General features: G+C 39.6%; 2 protein-coding genes across 3 annotated transcripts in view; both read left to right on the top strand.

The window, feature by feature from the left end:
• Positions 1–6317, top strand: part of LOC137993522 (collagen alpha-1(XI) chain-like) — a 66862-nt gene extending 60545 nt beyond the window's left edge. The window contains exons 70-76 of the mRNA XM_068839435.1: positions 336–353; positions 540–587; positions 793–928; positions 2548–2654; positions 3836–3862; positions 5107–5265; positions 5965–6317. Of these exons, the coding sequence (XP_068695536.1) occupies positions 336–353; positions 540–587; positions 793–928; positions 2548–2654; positions 3836–3862; positions 5107–5265; positions 5965–6081 (612 nt within the window). The 3' untranslated portion in view covers positions 6082–6317. The remainder of the gene's footprint in view (positions 1–335; positions 354–539; positions 588–792; positions 929–2547; positions 2655–3835; positions 3863–5106; positions 5266–5964) is intronic.
• Positions 6318–10842: 4525 nt separating this feature from the next.
• LOC137993519 (DNA-directed RNA polymerase, mitochondrial-like) overlaps positions 10843–12357 on the top strand; it is a 23632-nt gene continuing 22117 nt past the window's right edge. The window contains exon 1 of one of the 2 annotated variants that reach the window (XM_068839432.1): positions 10843–11017. Coding sequence is in view for 1 of the 2 variants with exons in the window: in XM_068839431.1 (XP_068695532.1) it covers positions 10879–11017 (139 nt within the window). In the remaining variant the exon portion in view is untranslated. The remainder of the gene's footprint in view (positions 11018–12357) is intronic. The other variant, XM_068839431.1, reaches the window with a different exon arrangement.

Below are 12357 nucleotides of genomic sequence, written 5' to 3'. Positions count from 1 at the left end.
CATTGCCCGTGGGCAAACGCTATTTACGCATGGGTAAAAGGGCTAGTGTAACCACAACCCACAACTATTGTTTTATGGCGTTGTTGTCGCCTAGCCGTCGTCGTTTCTTTTATAAGCTCCTTAATTAAACAAGAATAGGAAAGGAAGGACATGAACACAAAAGTAACCAAGTCTGAGAAAACGAGCATTTAAAGCAGGGTGCCTATTGTGCGCTTATAGCAATAATTTCCCGGTCGGTACACACTACGTATAGTATGTAGTACTTCAGTTGATGATTGTGATCTTAAATGACCTAATGGAACTTTAATTTTCTCACTTTTCTCTCCTGCATGCAGGTTTCTGGACTCCCTGGAGTAAGTTCCATAGTCATATAATGTTTTTCTTTTTCTTCTTATACGGAAGAACTTATTTTTGCGATGTTTTAGGAAGTACGCGACAGGCTGAGGTAGATGTATGGACAAATCAAAGCTTCGAATTGTCTGTGCTGTGAAATATTTCCGTCTCTCCTCGGCCTTAATCCTTTGCTTACTTTCTTGCAGGGCTCTCGAAGAAAAAGACGATCTGTTTCTAACGAAGTGGAAGACCATGTATGTAAAGTAATAGATCCTTGCCCATAACGACCAAGTTCCCCACCTGTGCATGCAAATGCGAATTTGTCTAGATCCTAGACATTGGCCGATTACTCCATGAACCATTGCATTTCCAATTTGAGGCTCAAGACGTCGTAGAGCCCGCTAACCTTTGGGGAACTAGCAATGTTAATTCCAGTTTCTTTCGTCGTGTTATCGCCAGGTCGTTGAAATCACGGTCGGCGTTCTAGACGTACTCAAGCAGCTGCAAAACCTGGAAACACCACTTGGCGGTTCGATAGACAATTCAGCAAGAACCTGTAAAGAAATCATGCAGCTAAATAGCTCGCTACCTGACGGTAATTTTATAATAGTGATATTTTCTGTTTTTCTCAAGTAGTGGATGCTTATGTTTCGTAAGCGTCCCAAAAAAAGTCCTTGAACTTATCAGAAAAACGGTTAGCCTCGGACTATCTGTGAGTCTACCCTTTCGACTGCTTGACTTGACGGAAAGTGTTATTGGATAAAGCATAGGCAGCCCAAGCTCGCGTCACTACAGACAGCCGTTGAGAATTTAAACGAGTTATAAGACTTTGTATGGGAAATAAAATACAGTCGATTATGAAGCCTAAAAAATGCTCAGTTTAACGTTCATTCAATAAAATGAATCAAAATGACTCACCTCTGGTGTATTCCTGTGCCTTTTGGAGTTTATTTCACAGTTTCGGGAAGTCCGTGTTTTCACGCCAAGTGCGTGGGGCTTTTTGACGACGAAACATTCACGGAGGTTCGCAAATGATATGGCTTTAGCTTTGCGTGCTGGGATGGATTTTCGAGTCGCAAACCGCCTCTGAGCTGACAACGGTCGAAATCTTAGTGTGCAGCCTTGACTTCGTCTTAGAACATTGAAAACACGGACTTCCCGAAACTGTGAAATAAACTCCAAAAGGCACAGGAATACACCAGAGGTGAGTCATTTTGATTCATTTTATTGAATGAACGTTAAACTGAGCATTGTTTAGGCTTCATAATCGACTGTATTTTAATTCCCATACAAAGTCTTATAACTCGTTTAAATTCTCAACGGCTGTCTAGTGACGCGAGCTTGGGCTGCCTATGGATAGAGATGACCATTTATTACTCTAAATAACCAACACAGTGTTTGCAAAGAGGGTTTATCCTTCTACTGGTGTTTAAAATTGTCCATTCGTGTCTGCCAGAAACTGAGTTAGTCTCCAACCCAAACGGTCCACGGTCCTTGCCCTCGCAGTTTACTTGTCCATGTTCAAATTCGGCGATTTCCGATACGCATCCACACTGTAAAATACTGAAAATACCCATCACCTGCTCCCTTTTGGCATCCGTAAGGTGGTCGGTCGAGCAAATCTAATTCGAAGCCCTTTGCCGTCCTTATTAGTGGATGTTCTTTTTTCTTCTGTGGGCCCATTTTCACTCAGATGGAAATCTCCTAGAAGTCGGTCAATAAGTTAATGAGTCAAACCAGAAACCCATAAGGGTTGAAACGTGTAACGCGCGTTCACAGCTTCTGAATATTCAGTGCGAACTGATTGGTTGAATGTTTCAGTGCTAAGTACCATATTTGGAAACCCCTCGCTCTTGTTGTTCCAAATATGGTACTTAGCAAATTGAATATTCAGAAGCTTGTTTCCCAGCGCACAAGGGGCCGTTACACGTTTCAACCCTTATGGGTTTCTGGTCAAACAGAATATCATTCAGCTAGCCAGTCCGTAAGTCGACCTCTCGGTCATTAATTAGAAATGATATAACATGATTCGTAAAACCAGTCTGGGATATACGAGAAGAGGTTCGTGCGAGGAAAGATTGCTTCTCCCCTATTTTCCCTCTTTTACATTAGACCATAAAGCGAAACAACGAAAACAAAATACTTCAAATATTCCTCTACCTGATTACTTGATTACTAATAAAATTCCTTTTTTTTTTTTTTTTTTTTTTTCAGGTAAATATTGGCTCGATCCCAATGGTGGATGCACAGAAGACGCGTTTCAAGCCGAATGCAGATTCTCCGAGGGAGGGCAGACCTGTATACATGCAAACCATCAGAATGTAAGGAAGATTGAAATTGAGAACACTGTCATTATCGCTAATTTAATTGCATATGGCGCAGTTTTCAATTAAATGTTGTAGGTAGTCTCACGATTGCGAAAATAAGACAGGACATCTTTTCTTGGCATTTCATTACCATATAAAAGTTTCGTATAAGGTTACCAATGTGATTATCTGCTAGTTTGAAAATTAGACCTGCTCAGTGTACGTTGCTGTCCTTGGACAACGTTTGAGGAGATGGACTTCAGTGCTTAAATCATTTTTACTCGCAACATAGCGTAGCTAAACTAGTCTATGGACTAACCCAATCCAGTGCTACTTCTTTTTTAAGCATTGCAGTTCTGGCGCTCGTTTTGTATTACATTTAACCATTATCCTGCGAAATCGCGCGGAATATCGGTATCGCCTGATACTTTGCCAACGAGGCCGTAGGTCGTGTGGGCTAAAATCAGGCGATATTCCGCAAGATTGAGCAGGATAATGGTTTTATCATTCAACAAATTGATGACAAAGCACAATTTTCTGCGTTTGTTGGGAAAAAGTACCATTGTTCTCCGCTACACCTAAAATTACGTATATCGCACGATATCTGCATTAAGTACGCACGACGAATATTGCGCACGCTATGACCATATTTGGACATTGTCACAATATGCTGAATAATAATAATAATAATAATAATATCTATTTCGCTAACAAGCGTTTAAAGCAGTTTCTTGCCATTAGTTTTGCTATAGTTGCTGCAAACCCTTGACTGCGTCTCGCGTTTGCATAACTGTCGAGAATTCTCCCAACTCCCCCTCGTGTTTAGATGAGGCTATGGAAACACGGAAAAAAAGTCCTCTATTGCTTTTATAACTTATTTCTCAAAGATAATTCGACAAATGAAGGAAAATGCTGGTTTTTTTTACTTCTTGATTGAAACAGGTTTTCTTGATACACGCTCATATTTCCTACCAGCCAATCAAAACGCGCGTCTGACAATATATAATCAATCAAAATTCATGAGATGTCACTATTGACCAATTAGAGTGTGCATGCTATCCTAATTATTTTATAATCTTGACTAACACCCTATGTTAGTTTTCAGCGATGCCTGTGTTCCTTGTCATAATTTGTGTTGGTGTTTGAAGCACGACAGTTTTCTGTGTGATATTTATGACATTTTTTTTCGCTCTCAGGATGACAATCTAAGGGAGGCTGCCAAGGTAACCATTAAAAATAATTTATTCTTCAGTTTTCTCAAAGCTGCGGATTTCTAATCCTCTTCACGATTTTGCAAAACTCATCTGTAACTAATTGTGACACTTGGTTTAGAGCCTGAATTTTAGTAGTAGTAGATTTCGTCCGATTTGGGAAAATTATGCTAAAAAAAAGCAAACAGTCCTGCTTTTGATGTATCCATCATTATTTTGCGATAAAAGAAAGTTGGCGTTATGAGAGTTTGATTTGCATGCATGGTGGGGTGTGAATGAATCAGCAAGCGGCGTCTTTAGTAGAAAATAATAATAATAATAATAATGATGATGATGATGATGATGATCATGATGATAATGATAATAATAATGATGATGTCCATAATGTTCGCTTAGTAAAATATATTCTATATACAAGGCTAAAAGTTAAAAAATTAAAATATTCAAACCAAACGTTTTCGGCTGTTTGCCATCATCAGGGTTAAAATGGGTGACCGTCCGCGCGTACATTTATATCTTATGTAATTCCCAAAGGGAAAAGTTTGGAGACATAAGAAATGACTTGTTTGTTCAAACTGGGGCGGAATGGTTGGATCATTAGCCCCTCGACATTTTTCGAAGAGAAAATTCGGAATGATGTTGTTTATAATCCTGTGGCAAACAAGGCAAATCAAAACCCTCTTTAACAACAAAGACAAAAACACTCACAGATCCAAAGTTGTTTACAAAGGTGATTGTTCTTGTGGCGTTGATTACATTGGCGAGACTGTACGAAACCTAACAGTACGAATTGCGGAGCATTCAAATCCTGCGCACACTTCTGAACCTGCAAAACACCTGCGGGAAAACCCATCACATGCTTTCACTTGGCGTGTTCTCTCCTCGGCACAGACTTTTCACAAGCGCAGGATTGTCGAGGGGCTAATGATCCAACCATTCCGCCCCAGTTTGAACAAACAAGTCATTTCTTATGTCTCCAACCTTTTCCCTTTGGGAATTACATAAGATATAAATGTACGCACGGACGGTCACCCATTTTAACCCTGATGATGGCAAACAGCCGAAAACGTTTGGTTTGAATATTTTAATTTTTAGCCTTTAACTTTTAGCCTTGTATATAGAATATAATAATGATGATGATAGTAATAATTAATAATTAATAATTAATAGTTTTACAGAGGTTTCTGTTGGTCGTACATCTAACGTCAGTAAGTAGGTTCTTCCTCCTGACTGCTTACAATGCTTTTTGTTTTCAGTTTTCATACGACGCCAGTCCCACACAATTCAAGTTCCTTCGCCTCTTGAGCCGGGAAGGAGTCCAACAAGTTTCTCACGAATGCCTCAACTTTAAAAACGACTTGACGATATCGAGTTTTAACGGGCAAAAGATCGAGGCAGAGCACCACAAGTGTAAGGTGAGCTGATTGCTACAAAGCTACAACGTAGCTTTCTCGCCATATCTTCGTCGTCATATTTCTACATCGTAAAGGTAAAGTCACTTTACCGGTATGTAACGTCGGTATTTCCTTCAGCTACGAGGCTGGTATCCATGGAAGCTGACGTTGCGCCTTTTACCCCCCTCTCTCTGTCAGTGCTCCATTTTATTGATGTTTAAAGCTACAGCTACACGGATCAGAGGAAAGTTGAAACAGACGTCGAAGTCCCCGAGGATACGCCTGCTCCTCCAACAGTACTCTAGTGAAGATTCAGGGTTTGGTTGTTTTTAAGCTTTCTCAAAGTACCCTGGACTGCAGATCAGCAACATATTTCTCTGCTTGATATTGTATATATTAAAAATGCCGATTCCGCCGTAAACCTATGGTGTCTTTTACCCTCATTTGGTTTGGTAATACCTTGAATTTGTAAACTGTCTTAGAACCAGATTTAAGTCTTTTGAGAGAGCGTCAAAACGTGGGGAATTCCTTTCTTCATTTTACTGTCGTACGTACTTCTTCTTTTTCTTGGATCACTGGCAAAATCTAGTCGGCGTTTCGCGATCTGTCTTCAAGGGGAAGACAACTTCGTTGTTTCCCTTTTCCTGGATTGCATTGAGATTGTTCATTAGACTGTGGTATTTCATTGACTTACTTTAACTTTTTTTTTTTTTCTTTTAGCGTGGCCACAAACAAGTTCATTCCGTTAGAAAGAAGGACTTTCTTCCTCTGAGGGACATATCTACCATAAACAATTTGCCAATCCGATTCGATGTCGGACCTGCCTGCTTCCAATAAATCGCAGTGCCCTCTGATTTAGTAATTCTTGCAGAAAAGCTAATAGTCACTCCCAGTTTGAGTTTGCATAAATAAAATGTTAAAATATATCCATATAAATGTAATTGTGAGGGAGTTGTAAACATGCTTTTAAGTTAGTAATTTCTCTGAATTGTTTATGCGTGTTCCTATAGATGTACTGTTGGTTTTTATAAAAAAAAAATAAAGGTCCTTAAGATGGACATGTAGTTTTCTAAGACCGTCATCTTGTGGTAGTTTAGCCGCGGACTAGAAGTCAGCTGCAGTGCACAAACTTTTTCACAGTGAAAAGGGGCCTTGCTGTACTTGAAGAATACGAGACTTAAAAATTCAACTCGACAACGAGGTTTGAATAAATTCTCGCTTTTCACATGACGTCACTGCCGCCATGTTGGTGTCCCGACCCAATCCTCCGGGGACTGAACTCTTTTGTTATGCAAACATCATCTTTTGTTTTCGTTGAAATTATGGCTGTTGATCACGTGAGTGCAAATCAACAATAAGCTTGTGAAGTTCATTTTACCATCCTCTCAACTACAATAGATGGTTTTCACCTGACGTCACAGCAGCCATGTTGGTGTACAGAACAACAGAGGAAAAAGTCTTTGGGAATTTTGACTCTATTATAATGCAAAACATGTGCCATAATTTGCTATTGTTTTGTACACAAACATGGCCGTCTCATCACGTGATTGAAAACCATCTATATACCTTTTCCAAAATGGCCGTCATTTAGATATTCTTTAGTTTTTATTAAAATTAGACCTTGATTCCTCGTTCAAGGCAAAATGCTAATTCTTTTGAATTTTAAGCTTAAGAACGAGGCATCAAGGGCTAATTTGAAAAAAACAAAAGAATATTTAAATGCCGGCCATTTTGGAAAAAAGTGTATGCGTTTTCGTGTATGCGTTGCGGCGTTTCCTTTTTTTGGTTTTAGTGAACCAAAAAATGGCCGCAAGCCGTTTTCTCGAGGTGATAGACGAAGAAATCAATTGCTTCAACGAAAACGCATATTTTTCAAATAATTACTAATGTAATTATACTAAAACAAGCTTCTCAAAAGCAAAATTTGAAGAAAGCATCAAAGTAAAAGTGAATTAGATAAGAGTGTTGTGATTGCCTGGGTGGGTCTCCCCAGCAAAGTCACAAATGAGTCTATTTTTAGATCACCCGTTTCCGCAAAAATCAGTTGTCAAGTCACTGAAACTAGACCCTCCGTGAGGGTACACTGGGTTGCCTGTGGTACGGGCACCGTTCCAGACAATTTTTTTCAAGTTGGGCGGTCATTAAGAAGTCATACCAGACGAGGCCCTTTGGCTCACAGGTCCTCACACGTTCGTACGACGAAACAGACCTGTCCTTGCGTAATATGTAGCTCTAACAGTGCACGATATTGTTTTGGTATTGTCTATCATTGTAGTGCCATGGTAGAAGTCTTGGGTAAATAGTCCGAGAAGACATGTGGTTACTAGCAAAGTACTGAACCCAGAAAGATTGAAGAAAATAAATGGGAAGTGAGAAACACTGGCTTCTGGGCTGACATGTTGATAAACTTCTTTTGACCACAAGTTTAAGCGTGCCCTCTGAGCATCGGACAGCTTTGTAATACCGAAGTTTTACTGAAGTTAAGCCCTGTTGGGCGGGGTTAGTGTTTGGATGGGAGACCACAATAATATACCCCTCATAAAACAGAAGCATCGGCCCGAAAATACTATTAACGCTAACAAATGCGAACTCAGCAAGGTACAGATTTTGTTAGCTTGCTTTATGCAAAAACAAATATTGATGCAAAAGTAAATAAATATTGATACAAAGTTTTTAGAAAGAGCAGAAGGAAGTTTCCAGGACGATCGCTCGAGAATAACATATTTACGACATGAAAACAACATTTAGTTTGAACCGTGAATATAGAATATAAAAAGTTACGATCAGCGACAAACATTTTGGGGGATTTTTGCAACGTTCAATTTTGTTATTGTACGTTTTGGCTAAACAAATAAATCGCAAAATCGAAAGTGACATCGCCGGAATTCAGCGGGCGCCGTGATGAAGTTACGGCGGCATGTTTACTCACCAAACAGTGAAGTATCTGTGTCAAATGATGGCAAGATACCGGGTTTTTGTAAGTTTCTTTTTCTGTCAAGTGTTATAAAGTTTGACAATGAAATGAGCGAAGTCAAAACAAAGATCACAATCGCCCAACTCTTGTTTATGCAAAGTCAAAATTTACTCTCCAAGACGCGTACGACGTTATTTATCACCAGGTAATTCCATCATTTTGGAAATAGCAGCTGCTTTATTATTCATCTGCGTCACAAGTTTTCACTGATTTTGGGCCTCATTTTGTTGAAACTCAAGCACGCTTCCAACAGGCCTGTGAACCCTTCCTGCTTATAGAGCAACACTAAAAAACTTCTCCCATATCACATTTGAACCTTAAGCTCGAAAATTCAATACACAACATGATATTATAATTCACAAAGGCAGAAAATACCACAGAATCCTTTTCCAGCGAAAATTTTATTGAAACAAACAACATATTTGCTCTTAGAGGCGAAAACCTCTTCCTATTTCATTGCGTGCGTGAAGACAAGAAACTCAATTGTGTCAAATTACCATGTACTTCAGGTAAATACTGCTCACTTTGATTTCGTCTGGACGGGCGATAGATTGTTGTCGAAGTCCAGTACTCGTCGCTTTTGAGATTCATGCCTAGTTTATCCAACTGACTTTCCATTATTGAGCTCCATAAGGGTATATTTTGTTTAAGGATCCACTAAAACGCCATTCGCTTTGCATGACTTTCGACGCCATTGCAGGCTAAGTTGATGATTCTACTGTGTCCACCAGAGAAATCTACGCAGTTCCACTACCCTCTCGATCCTAAGAAAATACGCGCAAAAGGCTCTATACACAAAGGCAACACTTACCAGGGGAGTGACAGGCAAGACTTTTACCGACACAGAAAAAAAAAAAAAAAAAGAAAAAAGAAAAAAAAAGAGGAAAACAAACAAACTAAACGCAGACCTCGACTGGGTTTGCCCATAGGCAACCCAGTAAAAACAAGGTTATTTATCACCAGGTAATTCCATCGTTTTGGTAATAGCAGCTACTTTATTATTCGTCAGCGTCACAATCTTTTGCCGATTTTGGGGGTCATTTTGTTGAAACTCAAGCACGCTTCCAACAGACCTGTTTATTTTCGTGACTTATGCGTTACCACAAAAATTCTCCCCGTATCACATTTCCACACATGTATGCAAATTTACTAAGCTCGAAAATTACACATGATAAATTTACAAAAGCTGGAAATTTCACAGAAATATTTTCCAGCGAAACATTTATCGAAACAAGCAACATATTTGCTATAAGAGGCAAGAAACCCTTCCTATTTCAGTTGCGTGCGTGCAAGCGAAACACACAATCACAAAGCATATGCAATTTATAAATAAATTTCTGACAGTTCACATCAAACCCTTTTCGAAAGAACCTTGACCGTACATAATAAAGCACAAAAGAGCCAACAAGCTTTCATTCAAATAATTTTTCACTGTCACATTTCCAATTTTTTTTAACCTTTGCAGAGTTGAGTACAAAATGAATGTTACTTGCCAGACAAACGGGCAAACTTTAAATAGATGCGACTTCAATAAACACTGTGAGACACAACACAGATCACAGATCTACTTGTGGTGTTCGATTCCTTCTCTGCCTTTGTTGCACCCGTAAGTTACGAGAGAAATTTCCATTTGGTTTCAGTGTTGTACGTAACACCACCTTGGCGAAATATTAAAAGTACAGCTCATTTTGATTTCGGCTCGACGGGCGAAAGATTCACGCTGTCGAAGTCCATTACTCGTCGTCGTCTCCCGCCTCGCCTCGACCCAAGCCCCCACTCGCTTTTCACAGGCTGTTCCTTTCGTTTTCTCGACTATCTGAGAGCCTGGAACAGGCTATATGTTTCACCGCCTGTCTTGACGTTCCATTCTTGAGCTCCATATGGGTATCTTTTCTTTAAACTAACACGCCATTCGCGTTACAATGACTTCCAACGCCATTACAGGTTAATTGTGCAGAGCAAGCTACGCATTACCCCAGCCCCCTCAAACCTAACAAAATACGCACAGAAGACTCTATGCACAAAGACACCACTTAGCAGGGGAGTGACAGGCAAGACTTTTACCGACTCGGAAAAAAATACTAAAAAAAATAAAACGGAAATCTACCCATTTTCCGACTGGGTTTGGCAACCCAGTAAAAAACGACGAAACCAACGCAGACCTCGACTGGTTTGCCATAGGCAACCCAGTAAAAAGCACAGCAGAAGCAGTCACGCGTGACATGGCTTCTTTTGATTGGTTAAAATTGGCGGCCCTTTGTTTGTTTCGCGCGCAAAGTGTATCTTAAAATAAATCATCTGTGGCTGTGCTCTGTACGAGTCAAGGCGGCAAAGTGATAGATCAACAAACACTCTTATCCAATTCACTCTTGGTGAAAGAGGATACAGTTTTGAATCCGAAAAAAAATGCGGATACAAAATTTCCGGATACGTGTGGACGGGGCGTAAATTTGTAGGGAAACCCACAAACCACTCAAAGTAACTCATAAATGAATAAATGATAATTCAGTAGTTTTCGGAGATGCTGAGTGCCGAACAGTGTGTTACGGAGTGAACTCCAAACGTGCTGCATAATCTTTACCATTTCATGACTGATATACCAAGCACTTGTTGCCTTTTAACGTAGATCGCAGGCGCTTAATCGTAATGGCGGACGAAGTATGGCTTCCTTGCGAATTTTTGGTCGACATCAGGCTCTTTGTGGAGATTTACGCAATTCCGTCGGACGAGTTTTGAGCAGAAGACGTTTCTACGACTGTGTATTTCATCGGGTCGTATTGAGAAAGCCCTTCCTTTTAGGTACGAATTCCAGGGAAAGAACTTTATTGCGATGCGCTCAGCTGTGGGCTTATCCTCGGTGTAAAAACCTGTGAAACTCACAGATGACGTAACACAAAGGAAAGCAAAAGAGCAAAAAAACATCAAACAATAACCTAACCCTACCACGAGCTAACAAAACAAAGAAAAAGTTTCACAGGTTTTTACACCGAGGTAAACCTCAGCTGTGCACGAGTTTACGTTATAATAATAATAATAATAATAATAATAATAATAATAATAAGTCTAGATCTTGTGATAAAATTGATTAAAAAGACAAACGCAACTAGATTCATTTTGACAACGTTTCGACATTGTCCGATGTCATCGTCAGGCAATGAATTTTAATCGGATGAAGCATAACTTATAGTACAAGCACAATAGAACAATAGAACAATATATACAATAGTACGCTAACAATAAATGTGAAATCTAAGTAAATAGTTTTGCCCTGACAGAGTCTGACTGCACATTAAGTGATGGTTTTAATTCTTTGATGTAGAACATCTCATGAATTAAGCAATCAAATTTCGATGCGCATTTCTTTAAGACACTAAAACTGGCCGCTGGGGGTGCTGTTGTTAGGCCATGATCTGCTAGGCGATGCCTCCCGATAGCTGAGTATCTATGTTCCTCAATTCGTTGATGCAAGTGACGAGCTGTATAGCCAACATAGCTCGCATCACACGAGCCACATTGAAATTTGTAGACGACTACTTGTTGGCTGACTAAAGATGGTTTGGGCTCACGGAATTTAAGGACATCCTTGAGCTTGCGGCTGACAAAAACTGGCTGTAGATCTATATCCAGTTTCTTATTTAGCTGAGTTAGGGCAAAACTATTTACTTAGATTTCACATTTATTGTTAGCGTACTATTGTATATATTGTTCTATTGTTCTATTGTTCTTGTACTATAAGTTATGCTTCATCCGATTAAAATTCATTGCCTGACAATGACATCGGACAATGTCGAAACGTTGTCAAAATGAATCTAGTTGCGTTTGTCTTTTTAATCAATAATAATAATAATAATAATAATAATAATAATAATAATACCAACTTTATTCATTCAATACAATGAAAGGGAGAGATACCAGAGGTTATCCCTATATGAGGGTATCCGCCTGGATGTTATTGATCTACAGTCGATTTTGATGAGAGAGGAAAACCGGAGTACCTGGAGAAAAACCCTCGGAGTCAGATTGAGATTGACTGAAACTCAGCTCACACACGACCTTGAGGCCAGGGTTGAAGATGGGTCGCAGAGGTGGGACACGCGGCCGGCCTTTACATTACTTTATTGCAGAATTTATCTAATTAC

This window comes from Montipora foliosa, chromosome 2 (assembly GCF_036669935.1).
Source record: "Montipora foliosa isolate CH-2021 chromosome 2, ASM3666993v2, whole genome shotgun sequence".
Classification (NCBI taxonomy): Eukaryota; Metazoa; Cnidaria; class Anthozoa; order Scleractinia; family Acroporidae; genus Montipora; species Montipora foliosa.
This window is presented reverse-complemented; position numbering and strand designations above follow the sequence as displayed.